We start from the raw sequence: 21,741 nt of genomic DNA, 5'->3' as shown, positions 1-21,741 counted from the left end.
GAGGGAAAAAGATCTTAAAAGAAGAAAGAGAAAACAATCTTAATGAGAAATAAATGATTTGTTTCCACTGAGATCATAACTGTTGACAGAGTAGATTTGCATTCTTTATATATAATTTTTGACTTTGAAACTTTTGAGTCAAGGTCTGGAGGTTGTTAATCCATTGCCTTTGTGTCCTTCCTTAACTTAGCTGCCAGCTGTTGTAGTAGATGGCTGTAATAAATCTAAACTTCCAGTCTCCCAGTATAATAAAGTAGGGTAGTCCTGGGAGGCAGGTTGCCAACAAACTGTGTATTTCTGTAGTGGCGGTGCAGCAGAATTCTGAATTGGAAGTTCCAATAGTTGGAGTTTAGTCTTGATTGACCTTTGGAGTTCTGTCAGTAGGTAGGTATTTGAGTTTTGATCCATAAGCCCTAATACTGGGGAGATGCCAATTTCTGGAGGATGTCTGAATCTCTCGGACCTTCAGTAAAATCCACTTGTAGGGCTTAGGGACTAAATCTCCTCAGGTTTCACCTTCATCTCTCTGTGTGCAAATACCAATATGAATATGAAAACCAAGTATCTACCCCATTGTGCAGATGCTCTGGTGTGGTTGGTATAGGTATCTTTCCAATACATCTTATGAGATACCATCTACAAAGGAAGTTTCTCCCTTGATAGAGCCTATAAAATTTGTACCTACTCCTGTCTCTGCTCAAAGCTGCACAGTGCTTATAAATGATTCCTATACCACAAGGTGGAGGTGGGAGGACCAGTTTCTTCCTCCCCTGTGGAGTATTTTTCATGCCCTTGAAACGTGCATCAGTTATCTCCACTTCTGGTGAAACTACCCACCTCTGGGGTAAACATCTTAGGTGAGCAATTTTGGGGTTTGCTTTCACTGAACTGCTTCCTTTACCAACTCTATGCCCATTAAATCAGTCTTTTTCTTGAATCCACAGTCTCTTCAAGCTTTTTTTTTTTTTTTTTTTTTTTTTTTTTTTTTTCATTTTAACAAATTTCTTTATCCCCTGGTCAGGCTGTCATCTTTGTCTCTCTGCATTCTCCCTATCCTTAGTTGCCCCTACTGTTGCTGGCACTTTTCCAATGTGTTATTTCTTGTATTATCTTCAAATTCATGAGTTTCTCTGACTTTGTGGTTTCTTTTACAGGCCAGCAGTTAAGTTTCAATGAATGCCCTAAATCATCCACCTCACTGAGGGGCAGTATTCTTGCTTTGTAAATTTGTTGCCAAGAAATCCTGAGAAGTGTATCTTCTTCTAACCTGCCATCTTCTCTTCCCCTTTCATTATTTTTTATAGCCAAGTGAATTTCCATGCATTGGGTATTCATGTATTTTCAACATTCTAGTTAAATATACATTCAGATTGCTTTTTTCTATCATCCATTTGTAGACTCTTGTTGCTTGTGTCTATCTATTGAATGTTAGGAAAAATGCTGAAGTGAAAAATCTTTTTGTTGTTGTTCAAACATATGTTTTTATGTTCCTGGGAATGGAATTGTTTGGCAAGATGGAAACGTAACTTTTAGAGGACTATTGTTTCCAAAGTAGATGCACTTGAAAAAGTGCATTCTCCTCCACAATGTTTGAAGATCTCATTATGTCTTCAGAATTTCTTTTCAGTGTAGTAACCTCTGCTTTTGACTGTGCTTTTTGCCTGAAATTCACTATCTTCTTTTGCAAATGCAGTCAGTGTTCTAGGTGCTTCTGGAATTGTCTCATTTTGGACTATTTCTTACTGCAAAATCTCCAAACCCTTGTTTTTGTTTGGGAATGCAAAGGCAGGCTTTGTTTTGTTTTTTTGTTTTCTTGGTAAACAGGGATTGAGGTTCTAGTATTTGAAAAATTTAATTAATAATTATTTGAATTATTCTTGTGCTTATGTCCATGACACAAAAGACTTCTCTGCATCATCCACTTGGAGTTCCACCTCTGCAGTTCGTAGTTATTTTACCTATTCTTGTAAGGTAACATAGCCTTTAATTGGAAAACTGAGCAAAGGAAGCCTGCCCTCTTTTGAAATGAAGTTTCTATCATAATAAGCTGAGAGGCTGGAGGGAGTCTAGGTGTTCAGATATCTAAGCTACTTTTAGTATATTTTCTTCAACATGTGTTCTACATTGTTATGTAATCTGGGAACCACTTCCAGATATTTTATATGCTATTTTTAAAAAATATTCACTATATTTTCTGAAAGTAGGTCCATGGTACAGAGCTTCTCACTTTGTTATGCTAGAAATCAAATTATCATATGATTTTCAATCAGTCTTTTTATATTTACCAATTTTTTTTGGTATTAACAAGGATTTATACCTTTGTAAATATTACAGTTGTAGTTAACTGTGCTGGGCTTTTAAATGAATGACTGTTAGGTTTATTTGGTTATTAGTTGGTCAAAACTTTTGTTGTTTTACTTGGGATTGAATCCATGGTGTTCTCACTGAGCTACATCTTTAGTTGTTTTTTTTTTAATGGTGCTGGGGATTGAACCTAGGGCCTTGTGCTTGCAAGGCAAGCACTCTGCCAGCTGAGCTGTATCCCCAGCCCCATCCTCAATTCTTTAAAAAAATATTTTGAGACAGGTTTTCATCAGGTTGCCTAGAAGGGCCTTGAATTTGCAATCTCCCTTCCTCAGCCTCTAATTAATTGGGATTACAGGTGTGTGCCACTAAGCCTGGCTAGTCAGATTTTATATATCTTTATTTTCTTTTTAAACTTTAGTTAGGTCAGTTGGGAAGAAAAGGGTGCTGAAAATCACCAAATGTATTTGCATATGTGTCTGTAGAATGCTTCAGTTTGTATTTTCTCACATTCTAAAGCTCCAAATAAAGATATATGTGTTTTACTAATGAATTAATTTCTGTCATTGGAAAGATCTTTTTTCATCTGCTTAATGTTAAGTCTACTAAATATTAGTCTTTGTTATGCTTAATATTTACACACAGCAGATTTTTTATCCTTTTATTATAATTTTTTCTTATTTAAACTTTTCTGTTTTCAGTATAAAATTGGGCATTTTTAAAAAAATTCTAATTTATGGTTATTGATTAAAATGCTGATTTACTTTTCTTTTTTTAAAAATTTTTTTTTTTATTATTGTACACAAATGGGATACGTGTTGTTTCTCTATGTGTACATGGTGTAAAGGCATACCATTTGTGTAATCATAAATTTACATAGGGTAATGTTTGATTCATTCTGTTATTTTTTTCCCTTCCCCCCACCCCTCCCACCCCTCTTTTCCCTCTATACAGTCCTTCCTTCCTCCATTCTTGCCCCCCTCCCTAAATCTAACTCTAATCCTAACACTAACTCTTCCCACCCCCCATTATGTGTCCTCATCCACTTATTAGCGATATCATTCTTCCTTTTGTTTTTTGAGATTGGCTTATCTCACTTAGCATGATATTCTCCAGTTTCATCCATTTGCCTGCAAATGCCATAATTTTATCATTCTTTGTGGCAGAGTAATATTCCATTGTATATATATACCACAGTTTCTTTATCCATTCATCAGTTGAAGGCATCTAGGTTGGTTCCACAATCTGGCTATTGTGAACTGAGCAGCTATGAACATTGATGTGGCTGTATCTCTGTAATATGCTGATTTTAAGTCCTTTGGGTATAGGCCAAGGAGTGGGATAGCTGGGTCAAATGGTGGTTCCATTCCAAGTTTTCTAAGGAGTCTCCATACTGCATTCCAGAGTGGCTGCACTAATTTGCAGCCCCACCAGCAATGTATGAGTGTACCTTTCACCCCACATCCTGGCCAACACCTGTTGTTGCTTGTATTCTTGATAATCGCCATTCTAATTGGGGTGAGATGGAATCTTAGGGTGGTTTTGATTTGCATTTCTCTTATTACTAGAGAACATAGTATGAACATATGAACATTTTTCCATATGTTTGTTGATTCCTTGTAGATCTTCTTCTGTGAAGTGTCTGTTCATTTCCTTAGCCCATTTATTGATTGGGTTATTTGTATTCTTGGTGTAGAGTTTTTTGAGTTCTTTATAGATTCTGGAGATTAGTGCTCTATCTGAAGTATGATTGGCAAAGATTTTCTCCCACTCTGTAGGCTCTTTCTTTGCACTGCTGATAGTTTCCTTTGCTGAGAGAAAGCTTTTTAGTTAGAATCTATCCCAGTTATTAATTCTTGCTTTTATTTCTTGTGCTATTGGAGTCCTGTTGAGGAAGTCTGGTCCTAAGCCGACATGTTGAAGCTCTGGACCTACTTTTTCTTCTATAAGATGCAAGGTCTCTGGTCTGATTCCGAGATCCTTAATCCATTTTGAGTTTAGTTTCGTGCATGGTGAGAGATATGGGTTTAGTTTCATTCTGTTGCATATGGATTTCCAATTCTCCCAGCACCATTTGTTGAAGAGGCTATCTTTTCTCCATTGCATATTTTTGGCCCCTTTGTCTAGTATGAGAAAATTGTATTTATTTGGGTTTGTGTCCGTGTCCTCTATTCTGTACCATTGATCCACCTTTCTATTTTGGTACCAATACCATGCTGTTTTTGTTACTATTGCTTTGTAGTAGAGTTGAAGATCTGGTATTGCGATACCCCCTGCTTCACTCTTTCTGCCAAGGATTGCTTTAGCTATTCTGGGTTTTTTATTTTTCCAGATGAATTTCATAATTGCTTGCTCTATTTCTGTAAGGCACATCATAGGGATTTTAATTGGGATTGTATTGAATCTGTATAGCACTTTTAGTAGTATGGCCATTTTGACAATATTAATTCTTCCTATCCAAGAACATGGGAGATCTTTCCATCTTCTGAGGTTTTCTTTAATTTCTTTCTTTAGTGTTCTGTAGTTTTCTTTGTAGAGGTCTTTCACCTCTTTTGTGAGATTGATTCCCAAGTATTTTATTTTTTTCGAAGCTATTGTGAATGGGGTAGTTTTCCTAATTTCTCTTTCTGAAGATTCATCGCTCATGTATAGAAATGCCTTAGATTTATGTGCATTGATCTTATATCCCGCTACTTTACTGAATTCACTTATGAGATCTAACAGTTTTCTGGTGGAATTTCCTAGTTCCTCTAAGTATACAATCATATCATCAGCAAATAGGGATAGTTTGAGTTCTTCTTTGCCTATTCGTATCCCTTTAATTTCTTTGGTCTGTCTAATTGCTCTGGCTAGAGTTTCAAGGACGATATTGAATAGAAGTGGTGAAAGAGGGCATCCCTGCCTTGTTCCAGTTTTTAGAGGGAATGCTTTCAGTTTTTCACCATTTAGAATAATATTAGCCATGGGCTTAGCGTAGATGGCCTTTACAATGTTAAGGAATGTTCCCACTATGCCTCTTTTTTCTAGTGTTTTGAGCATGAAGGGATGCTGTATTGTATCAAATGCTTTTTCTGCATCTATCGAAATAATCATGTGATTCTTGACTTTAAGTCTATTGATATGGTGAATTACATTTGTTGATTTCCTGATGTTGAACCAACCTTGCATCCCTGGGATGAAACCCACTTGATCGTGGTGCACTATCTTTTTAATAAGTTTTTGTATGCGATTTGCTAAAATTTTGTTGAGAATTTTTGCGTTGATGTTCATTAAGGATATTGGTCTGAAATTTTCTTTCCTCAATGTGTCTCTATCTGGTTTAGGTATCAGGGTAATATTGGCTTCATAGAATGAGTTTGGGAGGGTTCCTCCTCTTCTATTTTATGGAATACTTTGAGAAGTATTGGAATGAGCTCTTCTTTAAAAGTTTTGTAGAACTCGGCTGAGAACCCATCTGGTCCTGGACTTTTCTTTGTTGGTAGGCTTTTGATGACTTCTTCTATTTCATTACTTGAAATTGGTCTCTTTAAATTGTGTATGTCCTCCTCGTTCAGTTTAGGCAATTCATATGTCTCTAGAAACCTGTTGATGTCTTTGAAATTTTCTATTTTGTTGGAGTATAGATTTTCAAAATAGCTTTTCTAATTATGTTTTGTATTTCAGTCGTGTCTGTTGTGATATTTCCTTGTTCATTCCGAATTTTAGTGATTTGGGTTTTCTCTCGTCTTCTCTTTGTTAGTGTGGCTAAAGGTTTATCAATTTTGTTTATTTTTTCGAAGAACCAACTATTTATTTTGTCAATTTTTTGTATTGTTTCTTTTGTTTCAATTTCGTTGATTTCAGCTCTGAGTTTGACTATTTCCTGTCTTCTACTACTTTTGGTGTTGGTTTGTTCTTCTTTTTCTAGGGCTTTGAGCTGTAGTGTCAGGTTGTTTATTTTTTGAGTTTTACTTCTTTTATTAAATGCGCTCCATGAAATAAATCTTCCTCTAAGTACTGCTTTCATAGTGTCCCAGAGATTTTGATATGATGTTTCTTTGTTCTCGTTTACCTCTAAGAATTTTTAATTTCCTTCCTAATATCTTTTGTTATCCATTCATCATATAATAGCATATTGTTTAATCTCCAGGTGTTGGAGTAGTTTCTGTTTTTTACTCTTTCATTTATTTCTAACTTCAATCCATTATGATCTGATAGAATACAAGGTAGTGTCTCTATCTTCTTGTATTTGTTCACAGTAGCTTTGTGGCATAATATATGGTCTATTTTAGAGAAGGATCCATGTGCTGCTGAGAAGAAAGTGTATTCGCTCTTGGTTGTATGGTAAATTCTATAAATGTCTGTTAAGTCTAAATTATTGATTGTGTTATTGAGATCTATGGATTCTTTGTTCAATTTTTGTTTGATCTGTCCAGTGGTGAGAGAGGCATGTTAAAATCACCTAGTATTATTGTGTTATGGTCTATTTGGTTTCTAAAATTGAGACGGATTTGTTTAACATACATGGATGAGCCACTGTTTGGGGCATAGATGTTTATTATTGTTATATCTTGCTGATTTATGCTTCCCTTAAGCAGTATGAAATGTCCTTCCTTATCCCTTCTGACTAACATTGGCTTGAAGTCCACATTATCTGAAATGAGGATGGATACTCCAGCTTTTTTGCTGAGTCCATGTGCATGGTATGTTTTTCCCCATCCTTTCACCTTTAGTCTATGGGTATCTCTTTCTATGAGGTGAGTCTCTTGCAAGCAACATATTGTTGGATCTTTCTTTTTAATCCAATCCGCCAGTCTATGTCTTTTGATTGATGAATTCAGGCCATTAACATTCAGGGTTATTATTGAGATATGATTTGTATTCCCGGTCATTTGGTTCATTTTTAAAATTTTATTTATTTATTTCTTTTTTGACACATCTTGGTTCCTCCTTTATTTGACAGTTCCTTTAGGATAATTCCTCCCTTTGCTGATTTGCTTCTTTGTTTTTTATCTCTTCCTCATGAAATATTTTGCTGAGAATGTTCTGTAATGCTGGCTTTCTTTTTGTAAATTCTTTTAGCTTTTGTTTATCATGGAAAGATTTTATTTCATCGTCAAATTTGAAGATAAGCTTTGCTGGGTATAAGATTCTTGGTTGGCATCCATTTTCTTTCAGAGCTTGAAAAATGTTGTTCCAGGCCCTTCTAGCTTTTAGGGTCTGGATTGAAAAATCTGCTGATATCCGTATTGGTTTCCCCCTGAATGTAATTTGGTTCTTTTCTCTCACAGCCTTTAAAATTCTGTCTTTATTTTGTATGTTAGGTATTTTCGTTATAATGTGCCTTGGTGTGGGTCTGTTGTAATTTTGTGTATTTGGAGTCCTATAAGCCTCTTGAACTTGATTTTCCATTTCATTCTTCAGAGTTGGGAAATTTTCTGATATTATTTCATTGAATAGATTAGTCATTCCTTTGGTTTGTTTCTCTAAGCCTTCCTCAATCCCAATAATTCTCAAATTTGGCCTTTTCATGATATCCCATAGTTCTTGCAGATTCTGTTCATGATTTCTTACCATCTTCTCTGTTCAACTTTGTTTTTGAGGTTAAATATTTTGTCTTCAATATCTGAAGTTCTGTCTTTCAGGTGTTCTATCCTAATGGTTATGCTTTCTATGGAGTTCTTAATTTGGTTTATTGTTTCCTTCATTTCAAGGATTTCTGTTTGTTTTTTTTTTCAATATCTCTAACTCTTTATTGAAATGATCTTTTGCTTCCTGAATTTGCTCTGTTAACTGTCGATTGGTGCGATCATTCAGTGCCTGCATTTGCTCTTTCATCTCATCATTCAATGCCTGCATTTGCTCTTTCATCTCATCGTTTGCTTCCCTGATCATTTTAATTATGTACATTCTGAACTCCCTTTCTGTCATTTCTTCAGCCATGCTGTTGGATTTTATTGATGTAACATTTAGATTTGTTTGGGGCATTTTCTTCCCTTGTTTTCTCATATTGTTCAGAAATCAGCAGGTCATTAAGATATTGCAGATTTCCTCTATCGACTTATAATGTCCCTGAAGATTCCTAGTATATCCCCTCTTATCCTTCAGTAGCCTGAAGTCTTGGAGGAAGTTGATAATGCGGAGCTCCACGAAGAAGCTGCCTCTCTAGGGTGGTGACCCTCAGGTGGGGTATATTCCCTGCTAGTGGTCAGAGGTGTGTCTCCACTTGTTGACCAATGGTCATCCAACGGGGAACTAGGCTGCGGGCTGAGGCAAGTCCTGTTTGTGCCTGTGTCTCTGGTTTTACCGTCCCTGTGGGAAAACCTCTCCCGGTAGGGAAGACTCACTCGTTGGGAACGTCTCGCTGGTCAGTTCCCCTCCTAGAGGTTCCCCTCAATCTACAACTACCGCCTGTGCTGGGCTGTCTTCCTCTGCAACGTTCCCAGGGGCCCTGACCTACGTCCTGGGCCTGGGAGCCTCACCCTCCGCAGGTGAGTCTCCTTAGGCTGCATCTCCTCAGAGAATCTGCCCACAGTCCTGGAAACTTCGCTCCGCCCCTAGGCGTGTCTCTGTGCGGCTCTTCCAGCAAGAAGCCACCTAGCTCCTGGGACCCTGCTCTGCACCTAATCGCCTGGCTATGCGGCCCCTCCTCTGAGCCACCACCCGGAGCCCCGTACAATAGCTCCGATACCCAGAGACCCGCCACACACCTCCTCCACTGGACGGCAGCCCGGTTTCCGACGCAGTCACTAGGAGTCCAAGCAACTCACTTCGTGTCTCCTCCACCTGCCAACCTCCCGTAGCCCTAGGTAGTCACTCCAAGCCCAAGTGACCAGCCCTGTTCCTCCTCCTCCTCCTCGGGATAGCCCCCCGGTGTTCAGGGGCGGTGGCTCCGAGACCAAGTGACCCACCGTGCTCCTCCTCCAGGCAGGCCACCGGTGTTCAGGAGCGGTCGCTTTTAGTCCAATCAACTCACCACTCGCCTCCTCCTCTGGCAACCGCCTGTGGCTCTGATGCAGTCACTCCTAGACCAAGCGACCCGCCGCGCTCCTCCTCTTCCTCCGGGCAACCCCCCGGTGTTCAGAAGCGGTCGTTCTGGGTCTAAACAGCTCGCCACGCAGCTCCTCCTCAGGCAGTCGCCCGGAGCCCCAGTGGTTGCTCCGAGTCCAAGCGCTCTATGATGATCCCAGTTGTCTGTGTTTACCGGTCCAGCGGGGGGAGGGGCGTCTTGCCGAGCAACTCCACTTCACAAATTCCCTGCGTTCCGGGGCTACCGCCCCATCTGGGACGCCTCCCCAACGGGAGAGACTCTCACCCGGTGGCTTTGAGTTGGTCCCAAGTCTCTCACTATCTCCTCTTTTGAATCCTGCATCCTGGAGCAACGTGAAATGCAGCCGCCCTCTAGGCCGCCATCTTGAAACTCCGGCCTGATTTACTTTTCATTTCATATAATTATTGATATAGTGTGCTTGAAATTCTTAAATCATTTATTCTATTTGTGCTTGTTATTTTGCTTTTCTTTTCCTGCCTTCTGTGTGTATCTGAAAGTTTTTATTGTTCTGCTGTGTTCTCAGCTCTTGTTCCTGGTTTGTTTTGTTTGTCATGTAAATTAAAATTTTCAATCTTGGCACTGTTAACACTTGGGGAGATAATTTCTGTTAGATATTTAGCAGCATCCCTGGCTTCAACCTACTAAATGCTGGGATTGCTACCCATTTACTGATGTGACAGAAATGTCTGTAGCTGGGCACAGTGCTTATAATACCATTTTGAAACTGAGGCAAGAGGATCACAAATTTGAAGACAAACTGGGCAACTCATTTATTTTCTCGAAATGAAAAATATTCCTAATAGTGTTAAAAAAAAGAGGGGGGGGAGAACAAGAGAGACATGGAGGGAGGGAAGGATGAAGAGGAAGGGAATGAGCAATATAAAAATATCTCTTAATGTCCCTTAGAAATACTGCTATGATTGAGACTCATTGCTTTACATTTTTTCACTATGCATATTTGCGATATGCTGAATATTAAAAATTACTTCTTAATTTTCTCTGTAAAACCTTTTAAACATGAACTGGTATTGTGGCTCAGTGGTAGAGTGCTTGCGTAGCATGTGTGAGGCACCAGATTCAATTCTCAGCATACTAATAAATGAATAAAATAAAGGTCTATCAACATTTTTTAAAAAAAATTTAAAATATTAAAGGAAATTTTTAAACAATATGACTTAATTTCATTTCATTATTCATATTTCTTTTGAATTTCATTTTATTTGAATTTCAGTTAATTTCCTTTTTTTTTTTTTTTTGGGTGCTGTGGTTTGAACCCAGGGCCTTGTGCTTGCAAGGAAAGCACTCTACCGACTGAGCTATCTCCCCAGCCCCCTCAGTTCATTTCCTATTTCCTCAGTCCTGGCCAGTCTGGGATTGTAGGCAGATTGCCTTTTGGCAAATGAAAGCATGTGGGGAAATAGTAGAGTAAGCTTGTTTTATAGAATTATTCTCTGTACCTTGTGTTCCCACCATCCTCATCTGTTTGTCCCTTAACAGTAGCAGGTCGGGGTTTGGGGAGGTGGTACACAGTTGGAGTGCACAGTAGATCAAAGCTGCTCCACTCAACCTGGAGGTAGAAAAAGAGCTGAAAAGGAAGACACCAGGACCCCACAATCTGTCTTGGGGCTATATCCCAATAACACCAAGGTGGAAACTAAGCCTTAAACACATTGTCCTTTAGGGGACATTGCATATATAAATTACAATAGTTAGCAGTATGTTTACTGAAACTCTGCTATTAAGACTGATGTTACTCAAGGAACAATGGGCCTGGCTTATGAGTTTCTTGGTAGTGGTGACTGGATTAATGCTATTTCAGACTGTAGTGAAGTCTACAGGGTGTCAAAACTGTAGAAGAGTCGCTGGGTGGTTTGCTACTTGAGCAGGGTGTTTTTTCTCAAAACAGCATTCTAAGATTTTGGATTTCCTTGGGGATTTTGAAATCTCCCTAAATTCCAGAGTTCCCACAAAAGCACTTTTTTGTTGAGTGGTTCCCAAGTTATTGTTGCTTCAGGATTGTTTGTCTTCTTATACTATCAAAATTATTTTGGGTCTGCATTTCTCCTGTAGGTAACAGGTAGTTTGCTGAAGAATGTGACATATCCTGTCCATTTAAGCAAGGCAGGCTGCAGGTAAATTTCTTCTTGGAAAACAAAGCTGTGTGATCAGCACAGTGGGCCCAGATTATAGTTCATAGTTCATATCTTTTAACCTTATTTTCCACCATCCTCATCTGTTTGTCCCCTAACGTTATCCCCCTTATTTTCTACCCTCTCCTCCATCCCTCTAGTCGTTTATTCTTAGACTGCTTTCAGTTTTCATAAAAAAGCAAACTCCTGCCAACCCCACCATAGATCCATTTTTTTTTTCCTCCTCCTTTTTCTTTAAATTCCAACTACAAGAGAAAACACATTTGACTTTCAGAGTTTGATGCCTACTGCTTTCAAATTCCCAGCCATTGTATGGTTATTGATTGTACTTTTCCTTCTTGAGATATCTTTGTTTTTAGTATAAAATTGTAATACTTAATAGATTGAATTGGGGAATGTTCTTTTTGGGGAAAAGAGTTTGTAAAAGAGTTGTACTCATACTTCAAATGATTTCTTGTAACATATATTAATGAAGCCATTTGTGCTAGAATTTTCTTTGGCGGGAGAAATAAGTAGAGAGAGAAGTGAGTCTTTTCAGTTGTTACAGATTTATTCAGATTGTTGATTTCTATTTATGTTACTTTTGGTAGTTTGTGTCTTCCTGGGGATTAATTAATTTCACCTTAGATTTTTTTATTGACATATAGTTGTTAATTTTAATACTTTACAGTCCTTTTTATTTTGGGGTGGACATTAGCATTATCCTGTCTTTTGAAATTTTGTTTTAATTTATTTTTCTCTATTTTCTAGATGATGGCATGAGTTTTTGCTTCCCTACATAATCCTTTTTTTCCTTGCTTTGGGCTTAGTTTCCTTTTTTAATTTAAAATTTATTTCTGCCAGTGTTTTAATGTGGTTAATCAGGATAATAATGTATTTCTTCTTTGTAAACACTGATATTTCTAGCTGTAAGTTGTCTTTGTAGTATTGTAGTTGCTTCCATCAATTTTGGTAGGCCGCATTTTTGTTTTCATTATCAAAGTACTTTCTAATTTCTCTTTGTTCTTTAATCTGTTGGAGATTTGTAATATATGCATATTTTTCACATATTTATTTTTCACTTCTTAGATTACAAATGTGTTCCATTGTGGTTATAAGAGATAGATGTTCTGAATTTAATAGTGTAAAAACTGTCTTTTGTTTTGTAGCCTATCACATGGTCTACTGTCCCCAAAAATGTTGAGAAGAATGTGTATTCTGTTGCTGAGTGGAGTGTGTAGATTTTTGTTAGGTTTGTTTGGCTTACAGTATTTTTCAATCTTCTGTGTTCATAATGCTTTTCTACTTAGTTGTTCTGTTCATGAAAGTGGGATAACATTTGGGAAGAGTTTGTGTGATTAGTAGTAGTAGAATTCTTAATTTTTAAAAATAATTCAGTGAAGTTATGTGGAAGCATTTTATTATTGTTGGTTTGTCCAATTCACACTGTAGTTTTATAAGTTCTATCATTTTGGAGATATTTAAGTGATAAAACCTTATTTGTCAGTGTATATTTAGCCTCTTCATTTTTGTGTTTGTTCAGATTTCCGTTTTGCATTATTTTCACATAATTGTGAATTTCTTATATTTGATGTGCAATATTTAAGTTACTATACTCTTTTTTACATGGGTCTTTGGGGCCTTTGGATAGAGGTAACAGACTTTTTCTCTCTACTTCTCTTACAACTCTCCATCTTCCCATGGCCTGACTTGAAATTGTTGTGAGGGCCCTTCCTAAAAGGCAATAAGGGAAGTTAGGGAACTCTCCTGAGTGACTTGCCTTGAGTTTCAGGGTCCCTGGATATTTCCACTTTAAATGGTGCCTTTTGAATTATCAGGAAATTCGTGAATGATGTTCAGTCCTAGTAGTGTTAATTATTCTGTACTACTTTGGTGAAATCTTGAATTTATTGTTCTTTGAGATTAGTCATGGATCTTTTGTTGTTTGGATATTGCTATCATAGTTATTGCTGTGTCCAATGGTCCTCAGTTTTGGTTCTCTTTTTTTAATTTTTCTTGTGTCACAGTTTAGAAACGTTCAAGGTGTCAGGATGATCATAGAGCTTGTTTCTACCACTTAGTGATTGTTCTACAACTACTATTGCATGACTTAATTAATCTATTTTTTAAATTTTTTATTTCTTACCCCCTTTGTTTTTGTTTGGAAGATCTATCTAGTGGTGACAGCGGTGCATTAAAGTCACCCAGAATTATTGTGTTGTGGTCTATGTGATTCCTGAAATTGAGAAGGATTTGTTTGATGTACAGGGATGCACCATTGTTTGGGGCATAAATATTTACTATTGTTATGTCTTCCTGATTTATGGTTTCCTTAAGCAGTATGAAATGTCCTTCCTTATCCCTTCTGACTAACTTTTGCTTGAAGTCCACTTTATCTGATAGAAGGATGAAAACCCCCGCTTTTTTACTGAGTCCATGTGTGTGGTAGGTTTTTTCCCATCCTTTCACCTTTAGTCTGTGGATGTCTTTTTCTATGAGATGAGTCTCTTGCAGGCAGCATATTGTTGGGTCTTTCTTTTTAATCCATTCTGCCAGTCTATGTCTTTTGATTGATGAGTTTAGGCCATTAATGTTCAGGGTTATTATTGAGATATGATTTTTATTCCCAGTCATTTGGCTTATTTTTGGTTTTCAAGTTGGCTTGGTTTCTACTTTGAGTAGTTTTTCTCTAAGGTTGTTCCTCCCTTTGCTGACCTCCATTGTTGTTTTTCATTTCCTCCTCATGGAATATTTTGTTGAGAACATTCTGTAGCGCAGGCTTTCTATTTGTAAGTTCTTTTAACTTTTGTTTATCGTGGAAGGATTTTATTTCATCTTCAAATCTGAAGGTTAGTTTTGCTGGGTATAGGATTCTGGGTGTAGGAACATGGCAACCATGTTCTTTCAGAGCTTGAAATACGTTGTTCCAGGCCCTTCTAGCTTTTAGAGTCTGGGTTGAGAAGTCGGCTGCTATCCGTATTGGTCTCCCCCTATGTGTAATCTGATTCTTTTCTCTCGCAGCCTTCAAAATCCTATCTTTATTTTGAATGTTAGGCATTTTCATTATAATGTGCCTTGGTGTGGATCTGTTGTGATTTTGTGCATTTGGTGTTCTGTAAGCTTCTTGTATTTGATTTTCCATTTCATTCTTCAGGCTTGGGAAATTTTCTGATATTATTTCTTTGAATAGGTTGTTCATTCCTTTGGTTTGTATCTGTGTGCCTTCCTCATTCCCAATAATTCTTAAATTTGGTCATTTCATGATGTCCCATAGTTCTTGGAGGTTCTGTTCATGATTTCTTACCATCTTCTCTGTTTGGGCAACTTTATTTTCAAGATTAAATATTTGTCTTTTTTTAAATTTCTATAAGTTTATTCAGTTCCTTCTTTTTTTAAATTTATTTTTACTGTAAACAAATGGGATACATGTCATTTCTGTTTGTACATGGGGTAACAACATATCCTTTGCATATTCATACATTTACATAGAGTAATGATGTTTGATTCATTCCGTTATTTTTTTCCTTTCCCCCCACCCCAAATATTTTGTCTTCATTGTCTGAGGTTCTGTCTTCCAGGTGATCTAGTCTTTTGGTGTTGCTTTCCATTGAGTTTTTTATCTGGTTTATTGTTTCCTTCATTTCAAGGATTTCCGTTTGGTTTTTTTTTTTGAGAATCTGTATCTCTTTGTTGAAATGATCTTTTGCTTCCTGCAGTTGCTCTTTCAGCTTATTGGTGTGATCATTCATTTCCTGCATTTGCTCTCTTATCTCATCCTTTGCTTCGCGAATCATCTTAATCATGTACCATCCGAAGTCCTTTTCTGACATTTCTTCTAACATACTGTCATTGGATCCTATTAATACAGAATCTAGATTTGTTTGGATCATTTTCTTCCCTTGTTTTTTCATGTTGTTCATGTATCTTCCCCTCTAGCAGTGCAGATCTGGGGTATTACAGATTTCCCCCTGTCATAATAAACAGATTGGGTTCAAAGATTATCTTCAGTAAAACAAACAGATTTGCAATAAGGTGTGCAGTTTCTAATGGAGGACAAAGAGGATGCAGAGGGATGTAGTAAGAAAGAGTTGAGAGGATGGAAGGTTGGGAGCCTCTGAATTGGTGTCGTTTGTTTGTTTGTTATTTCTGTAATCTTAAGAGTGCTGGGTACTCGAGCATGCGAGGCAGGCACTGTGCATATGGGCTATATCGCCAGCATACCCCTTTTGTTTTTAACATGTTAATTTATTTTTGGTGATTGAATGTATGGTGCTCTGCCAGTGAATGTCATTATTAAAACTTAAGAAAAAAAAAAAAATTTGAGATCCTGTCTTGCTTAGTTTCCCAGGTGTCTTGAATTTATGCTTCTCCTGCACCCAGCCTCCTGAGTATCTGAAGTTTCAGGCACTTCTCTTGTACTTGACTTTACTTTAGGTCTTAAACTCATACCTAGAGAAACAAAGTTAGATTTTAGTATTTTCAATTTCCTTCTACTATATCAATGATCACTATCTTTCTGTTTACCACATGAGATAATGGTTTTCTGTAAGACATTAAGATAATTGGTTTTAGAAAAATGTCTTTAATTATTATAAATATTAACATACAAATTAATTGACTTAATAAAAATATTAAGCAAATTATAATAATCTGAATTTTGGATACTTTAAAATGTGTGTTTTTAAAATATGTAGTTGAATATTAAGTTTGGAAGATGGAATTAGGAAGAGATAGAAAACATTTTAGGCAAAACTATTTTAGTAAGCAGAGACCTAATTTATTTATTTTAAAAATTTGTTCTAATGGGTTATACATCACAGTAGAATGCATTTTGACACCTTGTACACAAATGGAGTATAAATAACATCTCATTCCTCTGGCTGTACATGATGCTGAGTCACACCATAAGTGTGGTCATACATGTATATAGGTAATAATGTCTGTCTTATTCTATTGTCCTTCCCATCCACACTGCCCTACCCCTTTCTTCTTTCCCCTGTATATAATCCAAAGTTCCTTCATTCTTCCCTCTCCATCCCCCTTGTGGATCAGCATATGCTTATCAGAGCAAGCATTGGTCCTTTGGTTCTTTGGAATTGACTTCTTTCACTTAGCATGCTATTCTCCAGCTCCATCCATTACAAATGCCATAATTTCATTCTTCTTTAAAGCAGAACAATATTCCATTGAGTAAATATACCACGTTTTCTCTATCCATTCAATTTTTGAAAGTCATCTGAGTTCACCATTGTTTACTAAGTGGAATAATTAGATGTATTTTTATATTTTAAAATTAAAAAATTTTTATTTTTATTTTATTTTTTAAAAATGTAGTAAATACTATTGGTGCTTTGCCCATATCTCCCCCCGCCCCCCCCCTTTTTTTTTCCAGTTCTGGACTTTGTGAGCATTGAGCATCTGAGAACTGTCTTTGAAAGCAGCAAGTACAGGGTAATTACCGTCACCTCCTCTTCCCTTAAGGAGGATCAAAAGATGGTTGTCACTTCTGGGATGAATAGTCTCTAGCTTCCTAGATATAGGGTTACTACATTAGGGTTTCTGAGTAGTATTTCATATTGTTACATAAGGTCCCCAGAAAATAGAGCAGTACAGCTCAATAGTGAACTCCGTTGGGCTCAATTCCTTCAATGTCTGATGACAGTATAAAAAAAATACTATCCTGATCTACTGTAAAAAATTTTAAAATCTTCTAAGTAGAAATCAAGGCTTAAAAAATTATCATAGTAGGAACTAAATAAATTTTTTTATTTAATGTTCTCAGTGAATGATTTGACCATGTTTGGAATTGTGGTGTTTTTCTCTTATTTGGTCTTTTTTTTTTTTTTTTTCCTGACCTGTAACTCTCAAACCTGCTTGCAGCATTCCCATGAAGTCAGTTGGGCAGGAGGACATATTCTCACTATTGAGTCTTTTTAGGAGCTAGAGATTCAAGGATAAAACTCCTGGTTCCTTATTCTCTCAACCACTCCCTTGAGTCTGAGCTGTCAAGAGTCTGACAACTTCCTTACTCTTGTGTTTCTTTTTCTTCGTTTCCTGGAAGAATTCATCATGGGATCAGGTTTCTCAAATTCTGTTGACTTTGTCCCTTCTTTCTCCTCTTCTTCCTCAGGTATCAGAATATTTGCACCTGTCTGATTGCATGAAGCAATCTTTTGCAAAGTGACTTTTATAGCCACACTTTTTGCAGGCCTCAAGGGTGTTCATCTGTCCAGTGTAATCCTGGAAGAATTGCCTCTGCCTCTCTTCTTGCTCACTGATAACCTTATTGGGATCAATGTCTTTCCCTGTCCTTTGGCTCACAACTTGCATGGAGAGGGATACTTTTATCCTATCATTTTTCATCTCTCAGCCAATCAGTTCACCCACACTTTGTCTCTGACGTCTGTTTCAGAATTCTTGTCCACCCAGCAGGAGGACATTTGAGTTTGATGGAGCAGACCTTGCTTTTCACAGCCTGGGATTTTGATAAAGCGTCCGTAGTCTGTCACTACGGCAGCCTTTCTTTGGAAGATAGCGTAGAGAACAGGCAGGCTTTTCATGATCTCAGATCTTCCTGAATTATCCTTAATGTTCTATGGCTCTCCATTTCTCTTCTGCTAACGCTAACACAAGTGTCTTAGCATCAGCTCCTGGTCTTCCACCTGCTGTACTACCTGAAATGCCAGACCCTCATATTTGGTCTGAAACCAAATATATGGTGACTGACTGCATAGTCTGTTCTAATAGTAGTCCAGGAAAGGTGCTTGTAGATACCTACATTGTGCCATTTGTAGGATACTTACTTTATTCTGATGGATAGCCTTTTACATGGTGTTTGACTCATAACCAGTTGACCTTGTAACAGAAAAATTATTTATAATGGTGATGTACTTCTGACTTTTGTCTGATCTGTGTCTAGTTTATTTCTACCAAGTTAGTTGTTCTCTAAGAGATCCTTTACCAGGAGAGTTAGGCTTCAACTTACATGTCAGGTGAGAGACAGGAGGCCACATGAAAGAACAGAAGCAGCTTATTACTTACTGATTCCAGAGAAAAGAAGGCAGAATATTTGTCAGGGCAAACAGGAAGAAGGGAGCCATCTGAGACACATGTACTCAACCAGCAAGGTGAAGAGTAAGTGAGAGCCATCAAGAGTGAAGGAACCAGGGCCAAAGCCTGTTGGGGATCAGACCTTGCCCAAGTAGGTTTCCTGAGGAGAAGTCTAATTAATAGGTTACAGAAAAAAGGCAAGAGTTCTGAAAGGTCATTCTATAAAAAGATTTTCATATGTCACATGTAAGATTATGTGGAGTTTAAGGAAAGTTTGGGTGAATCAACTCAGTTCTATCTAGCACTCCCTTAGGGAAGTGATCACCAGGAGGTTATTTAAGGCAGATCATTCACCTTCAAAACCTGTGAGGAGGTGGAAAACTGGAAACTATCAGGGGTGGCTAAACCCTACTTTTGGCATGAGAAAGTTTAATGTATTAAAAGTGGATAGTAGTGAAATACAGTAATTTAGTGCAGTAAATCTATATGTGGACCATTTAATACTGTGAAAAGAATTAGCGATTTTTGAAAAACCTCCTATGTGACTTTTGGGACTTAAATATTTTGTTTTTAATTCTAAAGTTTTTGTAAAGTAACTGTGTATCTTTTATATTCTAACCTCTTTTTTTATAACATTGAACAGAAAATTGATTTCGATTTAAAAAGTATAGATACTCAGAGAAAGGTGGAGAGACAGTAGGGAAGTATAATCTGAAAATTTTCTTACTCCTAATTTTTTATTTTATTAACTTCAGAGATAATTTTTGTTATTGTTTTTTAATTTGAAAATGTGCTGTTAGAAAAGAAACCTAAATACTTTTTCCAGTTGCTTTACTTCATTGTCATCTCTTTGATTCAATGTTACTTTTTAAGCATATTGTAGTATATGATAGACTATTCAGAATTTAAATCATCCAGTGTTCTTGAGTTTTTAATATGTGGTAGACACAAAAATTTTTAATAAAAAGTTCCTTTTTCTTAACAGAATGCTGCCTTTTTGTATGGTCTTGGTTTGGTCTACTTCTACTACAATGCATTTCACTGGTAAGTTGATTTATTCCAGGTTTTCCAAATAAATTTTGGTATGTGTAATGATACAAAATATTTTAATATCCATAAGAATAGTTTCAGAAGAATCACTTTTACCTTTCTGGCCTTCTAATGAAGTTTGATCTCCCTTCCTTGTACCTGCTTATATAGGTAGATATGTTAGACAAGAACTGGTAAGTAAATTATAAATTCTTACTGGCAACCTAATTATAAACTTTCAAAATCCTACTGGTAGTAACAATTCAGTATTAAGAATTAGCTGTTATCATAATTATGTAAGATGTTAGAAAGTATATGCTTTCCCAAACTTCTGCTTCTTAGAGCTGTTCAAAGGAAAATAAAGATTTCAAAGGAAAATAAAATAGTATATGGCCAAGAATTGCAAACAAGTTGTGTAGGTAACCCTGTATTATTTGTAACATAGTTCTTAAATATGTATTAACAACTGTTTGATAAAACCTACAAAAGGTAAATATTTAATTTAGGTAGTTTCTATTTATTTGTCGTCTTCCCCTATTTTTGGGTGATTTTATTATTTAATTGTGTCAGCTCTTTAGAGATACTTTAGAGATACTTAGGTATTGAATTACTTGTTAAAAAATTTGTGGATTATAGCTACTTCTGATTTTTTTCCCATGAATTAACATTGCTTTAAGTGATGGTAAACTTAAACTATCTACTTCTTATGTAGTTAGCCATATTTAAAACCAAGAGTAGTTGGGACTAATTTCAGGTTTCTGTTGATTCTTTTTTTTTTTTTTTTTTGCGGTGCTGGGGATCAAACCCAGGGCCTTGTGCTTACAAGGCAAGCACTCTACCAACTGAGCCATCTCCTTAGCCCTCTGTTGATTCTTAAAGATCTTATTCATAGAATTCACAATTCTGAACATTTAGAACAACATGAGATCTTAGTTCTATTACTTAGTTTTGGAATGGGGAAAATGGGTGTTAGTTTTTACTTAGTGTTATTTAGACAATTATTTGGTAGCTCATACAGGTCTTGGGTTTAGATTACAATGTGAACATGAGTCTTTGATTCATGACAAAGTTGATACATTATTTTGTTGTAACACTAGGCAGGAAACCTGTCTTGGGTGACTGAGTCAGTCAACCCTTTTCTATATCATACCTACTTAAAATACCCTCTAAGTGGATTAAAAATGAAAATGTGAAAAGCCTTCCTCTCCCCAAAAATCTTAGAAAAGTATAATTACATGGAACAAATAGAACCAATGTTAACATCCTCACTGTCTCACCTTTTCAAGTTTTTCAATGCCTCTTTCTGTTACACTGAAATTTTTACTGGAACATTTAAAGTATTGTCAAATAATTGGGATATTGAACTTCTCATTTTCTAAATTTTTTATAGTATTCATTCATAATTGTTTTTATAAAATTGGTATGTCCATTAAAATTAGGCAGCCCTAAGGAACTGAGCAGACTTCACAGAAGATATACAATTGATCAACAGATATATAAAAGAAATGTTCAACATCTCTAGTAATTAGAGAAATGAAAATCAAGACTACTTTAGGATATCATCTCACTCCAATTAGAATGGCAGTTGTCAAGAATACAAGTAACAATAAGTGTTGGGAGAAAAGGCACACTCATACATTGCTGCTGGGACTGCAGATTAGAAAACTTGGAATGGAACCTCCTTTGACCCAGCTATCCATCCCACTCTTTGGCTTATACCTAAAAGACTTAAAATCTTCATGCTGCAGTGATGCAGCCACATCAATGTTTATAGCAACTCAATTCACAATAGCTAAGCTTTGGAATCAACCTGGATGCCCTTCAATAGATGAATGAATCTAGAAACTGTGGCATATATACACAATGGAATACTACTCAGCCTTAAAGGAGAATAAATTTGCAGGTAAATGGATGTGACTGGAGAATATCATGTTAAGTGAAATAAGCCAGTCCCCCAAAACCAAAGGCCAAATGTTTTCTCTTATAGGTGAATGCTCTTCGATAATGGGAGTAGGGAGATGAATGGAGGAACTTTGGATTGGGAGGGGAGAGAAAGGGACAGAGGGTGGGAAAGATGGTAGAGTGAGACTGACAACATTAACCTAAGTCCTTTTATGTTTGCCTGAATGGCATGAACTCTACTTTATATACAGCCAGAGAAATGAATAGTTGTGTTCTATTCATGTACAGTGATTCAGT

The 21,741-nt window shown here is 36.7% G+C and overlaps 1 protein-coding gene and 1 pseudogene across 9 annotated transcripts in view; one reads left to right on the top strand and one right to left on the bottom strand.

Annotated features, from left to right (window-relative positions):
* The window catches only part of LOC124972020 (lysine-specific demethylase 6A), a 220,392-nt gene that overhangs the window by 55,029 nt on the left and 143,622 nt on the right, over positions 1 to 21,741 (top strand). For all 9 annotated transcript variants that reach the window (XM_047536093.1, XM_047536094.1, XM_047536095.1 and 6 more), the window contains exon 5: positions 19,499 to 19,557. In XM_047536093.1, the coding sequence (XP_047392049.1) occupies positions 19,499 to 19,557 (59 nt within the window). The remainder of the gene's footprint in view (positions 1 to 19,498; positions 19,558 to 21,741) is intronic.
* LOC124971759 (nucleolar protein of 40 kDa-like) lies at positions 17,469 to 18,612 on the bottom strand (annotated as a pseudogene).

The sequence above is a fragment of the Sciurus carolinensis genome, chromosome X (assembly GCF_902686445.1).
Source record: "Sciurus carolinensis chromosome X, mSciCar1.2, whole genome shotgun sequence".
In the NCBI taxonomy this organism is placed as follows: domain Eukaryota; kingdom Metazoa; phylum Chordata; class Mammalia; order Rodentia; family Sciuridae; genus Sciurus; species Sciurus carolinensis.
Note: the sequence above shows the minus strand (reverse complement) of the source record. Positions and strands in the feature narration are given on the sequence as shown.